This window comes from Nematolebias whitei, chromosome 7, assembly GCF_014905685.2.
Source record: "Nematolebias whitei isolate Nwh7 chromosome 7, NemWhi1, whole genome shotgun sequence".
Classification (NCBI taxonomy): domain Eukaryota; kingdom Metazoa; phylum Chordata; class Actinopteri; order Cyprinodontiformes; family Rivulidae; genus Nematolebias; species Nematolebias whitei.
The window spans coordinates 49949880-49957887 of NC_056504.1; the positions used below are offsets into that span (position 1 = coordinate 49949880).

Genomic DNA, 8008 nt, shown 5'->3' on the forward strand with positions numbered 1-8008 from the left:
GACAGAACCGGGCCTGGGCCCCTCACAGACACAACCGGGCCTGGGCCTGCAGAGACTTCAGTGTTTCAGAGTCTGAACTTGATGAAGGTGAAACAAGATGTTTGTGTGTGTCCTCAGTGTGTGTGTGTGTTTGTTTGTCTGTGTGTCCTCAGTGTGTGTGTGTGTCCTCTGTCCATCCGTCCGTTGTTCTGTCCTCCTGTTTGCTTCGATCTATGCAACAGAATCGTCCCGTCCATCATCTTCCTCCTCAGTTTGTGTAGAAGCACGCCTCGTGTTCACTGATGTCTGTAGGAGTGTGTCTCTCTCTCTCTCACACACACACACACACACACACTCAGCTTGTTTTCTTCTCTTTTGTAAGATCCGATGGTGTGGAATGCTCCGGTCTTTGTGTCTGTCGTTTGAACAAAAGATGATAATCAAGCAACTGAGTACAAGTTGTTACAGAAATATATATAATATATATATAAATATATACAAATCTATATACAGAAAATAAAGCCATTGAAATTTGAAATTATTTGTGTTCATCTGTTCTTCTTCTCTGGGTCTCAGAGGTTCTGGTGTCGTCTGCAGACACATTTAGGCCTCAGTCTGGTTTTGAGGTGATCTGGATCAGAGTTCAGTATTTCAGCCTAAACGTGTCGGGTTTATAAAAACTTGAAATCATGCTGCATTCACTGACCTGCAGGAAATACAGGTGCTGGTCATAAAATTAGAAAATCATGAAAAAGTTGATTTATTTCAGTAATTCCATTCAAAAAGTTAAACTTGTATATTATATTCATTCATTACACACAGACTGATATATTTCAAATGTTTATTTCTTTTAATGTTGATGATTAAAACTGACAACTAATGAAAACCCCAAATTCAGTATCTCAGAAAAGTAGAATATTGTGAAAAGGTTCAATATTGAAGACGCCTGGTGTCACACTCTAATCAGCTAATTAACTGAAAACACCTGCAAAGACCTTTAAATGGTCTCAGTCTAGTTCTGTAGCTACACAATCATGTGGAAGACTGCTGACTGGACAGTTGTCCAAAAGACGACCATTGACACCTTGCACAAGGACAAGACACATGAGGTCATTGCTAAAGAGGCTGGCTGTTCATAGAGCTCTGTGTCCAAGCACATTAATAGAGAGGAGAAGGGAAGGAAACTGTGTGGTAGAAACAAGTGTACATGTAATAGAGATGACCGCACCCTGGAGAGGATGGTGAAACAAAACCCATCCCAAAATGTGGGGGAGATTCACAAAGAGTGGACTGCAGCTGGAGTCAGTGCTTCAAGAACCACCACGCTCAGACGTATGCAAGACAAGGGTTTCAGCTGTCGCATTCTTTGTGTCAAATCACTCTTGAACAAGAGACTGCCTCAGAAGTGTATCACCTGGGACTGCTGCTGAGTGGTCCAAAGTTCTGTTCTCTGATGGAAGTAAATTTGGCATTTGGAAATCAAGGTCCCAGAGTCTGGAGGAAGAGAAGAGAGGCACAGAATCCACGTTGCTTGAGGTCCAGTGTCAAGTTTCCACAGTCAGTGATGGTTTGGGGCCATGTTGTCTGCTGGTGTTGGTCCACTGTGTTTTCTGAGGTCCAAGGTCAACGCAGCATCTACCAGGAAGTTTTAGAGACTTCCTGCTGCTGACCAACTTTATGGAGATGCAGATTTCATTTTCCAACAGGACTTGGCACCTGCACAGTGCCAAAGCTACCAGTACCTGGTTTAAGGACCATGGTGTCCGTGTTCTTAATTGGCCAGCAGAGGAAGATGTGATACACCAAACCCAACAACTGAGAAGAGCTGAAGACCACGATCAGAGCCACCTGGGCTCTCAGAACACCTGAGCAGAGACACAGACTGATCCACTCCATGACACAACGCGTCGCTGCAGTGATCCAGACAAAAGGAGCAACAACTAAGTATTGATGCTGAACATGTTCATACTTTTCAGTTGGCCAACGTTTCGAAAAATATATATTTTTTAAATTGGTCTTAAGTAATATTCTGAGATACTGAATTTGGTGTTTTCATTAGTTGTCAGTTTTAATCATCAACATTAAAAGAAATAAACATTTGAAATATCAGTCTGTGTGTAATGAATAAATATACAAGTTTCACTTTCTGAACAGAACTACTGAAATAAATCAACTTTTTCATGATGTTCTAATTTTATGACCAGCACCTGCACAAGTTTGAACTTTATCTTCACACAAATGTGTCGTGTTGCTGAGATCTGATGAAGAAAACAAAGTTCTGACATAAAAACTATTTAAATGTGATTTTTTTTTTAAGCATGTCGCTTCAAACGTTTAGGCTAAAACTTTAGGCTCGTTGAGAAAAGGAAGAGTTTCATCAAACCCTGAAAATAAACCGTTGATCTGATGTGACTCAGAGAGCGCGTTAGGGACGACTCTCGGCTACCACCACACCAGACTGTAGCTCCTGCTCTGAACTCTGCAGTTTTAACCAGATGGTTTTAAGGACACTTCAAGAAACACAAGGATCAGGTTTTAAAGTCACTGTTAGGAGCCGCTGGCGGGCGACACCAAACCTCCCAGAGCTGCAGTCTCCTCCTCGGAGCAACACCGCCCCCACGTGGACACGAGCCGAACTACACCTGAGCTCAGACCTGAAGGCAGGTTTGAGATCTGTTCCCTGAAGACTGAAGGAAATGTTTCCAGGTAAGAACCGCTGCAACAAAACCTAAAGACCAAACTCTGGAGTGAGAAAAGAACACGAAGCTCTTTCTTCAACGTCCTCAACCCAAGGATCACTTGGACTCCAGACCAGCAGCTCTGTGGGAAGGGTCTTATCCAAGTCCAGGTTTTACATCTGGCTCTTCGTTGCTCTGGAGACCACATGCAAACCTTCATCTGAGGGAGAGGTGAGCTGTGACCCGTTCAAGATCTTCTCTTTCTGAAGATCCACAGACGTTCTGCTTCACCGTCATTTGGGAAATAACGTTTTATCTTCTGAGTAACGTGCACAACTAGGAGATGAGGCTCCAAGCTGGTCGTCTCTTCTGGACTCGTTGCCTTCAGGCCACCACAGAAAAACGGAAGTCTCAGTTTCAGCAACATTAACCTGATGAAACATCTGTTGAGCATTTATTGCAGCCACGTTCTCCTGCTGGAACTGCAAACTGCCGTACGGTTCGTGCCCCGCAGAGAAGTTCCTGTGCACGTGGCCACGCAATCGAACCACGCGTGAAGGTTCCTCCTGGGATGATCCATCCCACTTTGAAGGGAGCAGCTCCTAAAAACAGCTGATTCAGTTGGACGTCCAGATTATTGACAACCAACATTCCAGTGTAGAAACCAGTCCAGGAAGCAGATGTAGTCCTCCACACCTGTTCCCCACAAACCCTGATGGAACAGTGCCAACTCACCCGGCTCAAATTAAACCAGAATCAGCTGAAATATAAACCATAATCTTATTTAAATGACTTATTTTCATAATCTTGCTCCTCAGATAAATAACTTGTTTTTTAATGTTTGTTCGGTGCCGAGATGAACTGAACTGGTGCAGCTCGTGGTGAGGAATGGACCAGACGTGTCCCTCATCACAGCCCAGATGATGAAGTCCCTCATCACAGCCCAGATGATGAAGAGGAGGTACTTCCTCTGCACCTTCATCATGACAACAGGATGAAACTTCATCCCCTCGAAGTCGTTGCTCAGATTATGACCTCATCCAAACACAAACAGAACCTTTGATCTTTTGATATTTAATCATCCGTGAACATTCGGCTGAAGGATGAACTGCAGACCCACACTGGGTTTGGGGGCTCTGTCCTTGGAGCGGACCAGCCTCTGAGGGTCCTGTTGGGTCCGACATGGACCGGGCTAATTTCTCACCTCAGCAGCTCCACGAGCTGCAGCGGCCTGACCAGCTTCAGCAGATCGAGTCCAGTCGTCCCCGTCTGAACGCACGACGAACACGTTGCTTTTCTTTTGGCTTCAACGCCTCAAACTGTGCGCACGCGCTGAAGCCATGCGTCTCGTTCATCCCGCCATCAGCTGAACAAAGGTTTGACTCGTTCGATCCAGTGGCTTTCAGGGAGGGTGGTGAGATATTTTGCTAACAGGAACTACGACAGTAAAGGTCGTCGCAGTTTAACGTTTTATAGAATAAACCGTCTGCAGGAAGAAAATAAAACTTTGAATTTTCTGCTTTCAGAAAAATACTTTATTCCTTCTGTGCTCATTTAAACGGAAAAATACAAAAACGTATTTACAAGAAGGACCAGGCCGGTCCAGAACCGGTCCAAACACCTGATACCTGCAGCAGAACCAGTTTTTTATCAAACCAGACTGAGAAAAGATCCGTCTCAGTCCTGTGCAGCGGGACACGTTTGTCTCATTGTGTCTTCAGTTTGTCTCCAAACAGGGTCATCAGGACTCCGTACAGAACCGCCCCCACCATGAGCAGCGCGGTGCTGGAGACGGGTCCGAAGGACAGCAGGGCCCCCAGGCCGTAGAAGAGGAGCAGCAGGAGGAGCGTCCTGTAGCTGGCCAGGGGCCGCAGGCTCAGCCTCGGCCTGCGGCTCCGCTCCACGCTCTGCCGGGACATCGGGCTCCGCCTCACCTTCGCCCAGGAGTCCGGGTCCGTCAGGTAGTACCGACTGAGCCGACCCAGGAAGTCTGAGCGCGAGCAGAGGGAGGTCATGTGACCCCCGAGCTGAAGGATGCAAAGGGGAACAAGTTGAAAGATCCAGACTTCTGGGACTCAAAGAACCAGAACTTTGTTCTGAGTCCACTCGCATCAGGTCAGTTAAAGAAACGGTTCCGCCATTCTAAAGAGTTTCTTTGTAAAAGGTAAATATCTTACCTGTTGTAGATGGAGCTCTTTGTTCGTTCAAAGATCCATCTACAACAGGTAAGATATTTACCTGTGTGACTAAAAAACATTATTCAGAAAGTCCGGCTGTCTGGAAGGAGATCTAAAGAACCAGACCCGAACTGGGACTGAACGGCGAGGGGACTCACGCGGTCATTGACCAGAGAAGAGACCCTGAAGAGGAACCGGACCAGCAGGGTGTTCTCGTAGCTCCGGATCGGCTGCAGCTCCGGGTCTCCCTGGTACCGGATGTCAAACCTGCGCAGCCCGTTGATGATCTGTCGAGACACAAACGTGGGCGGAGTCAGATCACAGACGCGAGTCCTGGTCCCGCCGGGTCAAACACCCACCTGTCTCCTGCCCAGGTCCGTCAGAACCGGCCCGTTCTCACCCTGGACACAGTCCGGCAGCTGCTTGGACAGCCCGTCGTCCTGAGAGGAGCTCAGGGAGGACATGAGCTGGACCAGCTGGCCCTGGTTCAGCTGCAACCAGAACACACGTTCAGATTCTGAAGTTCTGGTTCCTGGGGCGGACCAGAATAAATCGGACCTTAAAGATTAGACTCAGATTCTCCAGGGCTCGGTCCAGGAACTCGTGGGTCTTCCTCAGACACTCTCCACTGTCCTCGGCGCCGGTGACCGTGTTGTTGAGATCAGTCGGGCCGAGCCAGAACCAGGACAGGAAGGACGTGTTGGACGCCGCCTCGCTGGCCTGGTCCGATATCCTCTTGGCCGTCTGCCGGGCCTGCGCGATGATCTGGACCAAGTTCAGGACCTGCAGACAGAACCGTGAACCTAGAGCTCCGAACGGGCCGAACAGAACCTATGTGTTCTGGTACTCACCGCTCCTCGGAGCTCAGAACCGAACATCTGTTTGTACTGACAGTCGGGTCCCTCCAGGGAGTACACGTGACTTTTCACCCGGAACACGGCGTCCGTCAACGCCCGTTGCCGTGACGACAGGAAGCTGCCCCCCTGGCTCGGCGTCAGGTAGCCGCGGGGCTGTCGGTGGTGGAGGACGTGTTCTGGTTCCAGGAACATCTGCTCACCTGCAGGGAGACAAAAAGAACCGTAGAACCAAGTCCAAACCCGCTTCAGACCAGAACCAGAACCAGAACCCTGACCTTTCTGGATCATCTCTGCCAGGTTGGGCTGAGCGAACACTTTGGCCACCCTGAACACCATCAGGGCGTTCTTCACGTTGACCAGGTCCGTTTTCACGGCCCGGTTCAGAAAGCCCTGGAACAGCTTGGTGTAGAAGAGCAGGTTCTCGTGGGCGAACGGCTCCCTGCGGGGGAAGGTCCGATCCGTTTGTCAGAACGGTTCTAACTGACCAGCGGAGCGGGTCGCACACGAGGACTCACCATTTGTCTGGAACCGTTCGGTTCTGATCCGGTTGGGGGTTGCTCTTCTGTCCCGTGTACCTCCAGGGCTGAATGTAGCTGAGCCACGTCTCCAACACCTGAACACAGAACGGTCGGTTCTGTCAGAGTCCTGATCCGGTTCTATCTGCTGCAAAACTTTGAGATGGAACGGACTGAACCGCCTGCAGGTTCTGATCGGGTCCAAAACTCACGGCTCTGAAGGAGGCGTCTAACGGCCAGTGTCCGAAGCAGTGCTGCAGGAACAGGTAGAGGTTCTGCTGCACAAACCGCTGCACCACCACTCTGCAGGACAAACACACGGCACGTTAAAGACCAGGAACCGCTGGTCCTGCTCCTGGACTCTGCTGGACCTTCAGAGTCCGAGCCAGGAAGGAAAGATTCCAGACTGATCCGAGAGAAAATGGCTGCAGATTAACTGAAGAAGAATCAATAATCTGTGGGATTAAATTAAATGGTCTGAAGGTTTTACTGAATTGGACTCTGGGACCTGAAGGTGGTCTAGAACTGGTGGGAGTCCCACTGAAACCTGCTGGAGCGACTTCAGACGTGAAGAGGAGCAGATTTGGACCGGGTCTTTAAAGAACTCGAAACGGTTCATAAATCACAGCGTTTATGTCCCGTTCAGAGGTGAGCTTTCAGAATTAATCCGGTCCATCAGAACCAAAGAGGCGGAGCAGAACTCGGCTGTGCTGAAGCAGATTGATGCATTCAATGTCTGTCGGACGTCTCCCTCGTGTCATTTACTTTAAGAATTAACTCACTTTTGTTTATTACTTTTATAAACTAACTACAAAGTTGCTGTGTGTCATCATCAATATTCTCTCTGTAATAAATCTGTTTTTATTAAAGTAAAGATGTGTGAAATCTGTGAGAGAGTCACGTCCCAGAGAGCGTTGCAAAGCATGATGGGTAGGAATTATGTGTTTCTGACTGTTTACGAAGTTTCCGAGTGTGAAAATGTGTTTTTCATGTCATTTTCCTGTTCTGGTTTGGTTTCATTTCTGTTAAAGTCTGTTTTTGGCTGCAAACTGACACCATGAGTCAGAGACTGTTTGTGGTAGATATGAGGAGAAAAGCACTGCGAGGGGGTGACATCATCAGCTGGTGGAGCTTAGCTTTGCTTAGCTCTGCATAGCATATCATCATCGCTCTGTGCAAACCACCGTTGTCCTGTATGATGTTAATGCAGAGAACTGCCTTTCAAGAATATAAGTGGATTTAAATTTACCGGATTTAAATTCAGCGGAAGCTAATTCTGCTAAAGGTTTTCAAAGTTAACCAAAACTCTAATGTGCTACATGGAAAGTTACCTCTGCGATTAGTGGAACCCTCCGCTGAACATCATGTTCTTTAGTTGAACCTGAAGTCTTTAAATCCTGATTTCTACCTAAAAGTTTGAACTGGTTTAAAAGTGCCAACAATCTGTCGTGATGTAAACAACGAGGAGGGAAAAGTCTCCAAAAGAGTCAAAACCTGCAGCCCCTGGACAGGTGTGTGTGAGACAGGTGTGTGTGTTGAGCCTGACCTCTTGAACTCCTCAAGCGGGCTGGTGTGTGTGTGAGCTGAAGGTGAAGATGATGAAGACAGCTGCTCGGGCTTCAAGCTGTTGGAGAAGGCGTGCAGATGTTTGACGAGGAGGCGCACCGCCAACACGTGCTCCTCTGACGGAACGAAGGCTTCCTGAAACAAAACCAGACACAACGGATCAACCCGCACCCCAGCTTCAAACTGCAGCCAATCACAGCGCAGCCTTGTCCCAAAGCAACCAATCACAGCGCAGC

At 48.2% G+C, this 8008-nt stretch overlaps 1 protein-coding gene across 2 annotated transcripts in view; it reads right to left on the reverse strand.

Annotated features, from left to right (window-relative positions):
• Positions 1-4206: 4206 nt before the first annotated feature.
• The window catches only part of smpd4 (sphingomyelin phosphodiesterase 4), an 11121-nt gene continuing 7319 nt past the window's right edge, over positions 4207-8008 (reverse strand). For both annotated transcript variants that reach the window (XM_037679730.1, XM_037679729.1), the window contains 9 exons: positions 7753-7907; positions 6419-6509; positions 6207-6304; positions 5967-6130; positions 5686-5891; positions 5393-5617; positions 5194-5325; positions 4993-5121; positions 4207-4684 (listed from right to left, as the gene is read on the reverse strand). In XM_037679730.1, the coding sequence (XP_037535658.1) occupies positions 4364-4684; positions 4993-5121; positions 5194-5325; positions 5393-5617; positions 5686-5891; positions 5967-6130; positions 6207-6304; positions 6419-6509; positions 7753-7907 (1521 nt within the window). In that variant the 3' untranslated portion in view covers positions 4207-4363. The remainder of the gene's footprint in view (positions 4685-4992; positions 5122-5193; positions 5326-5392; positions 5618-5685; positions 5892-5966; positions 6131-6206; positions 6305-6418; positions 6510-7752; positions 7908-8008) is intronic.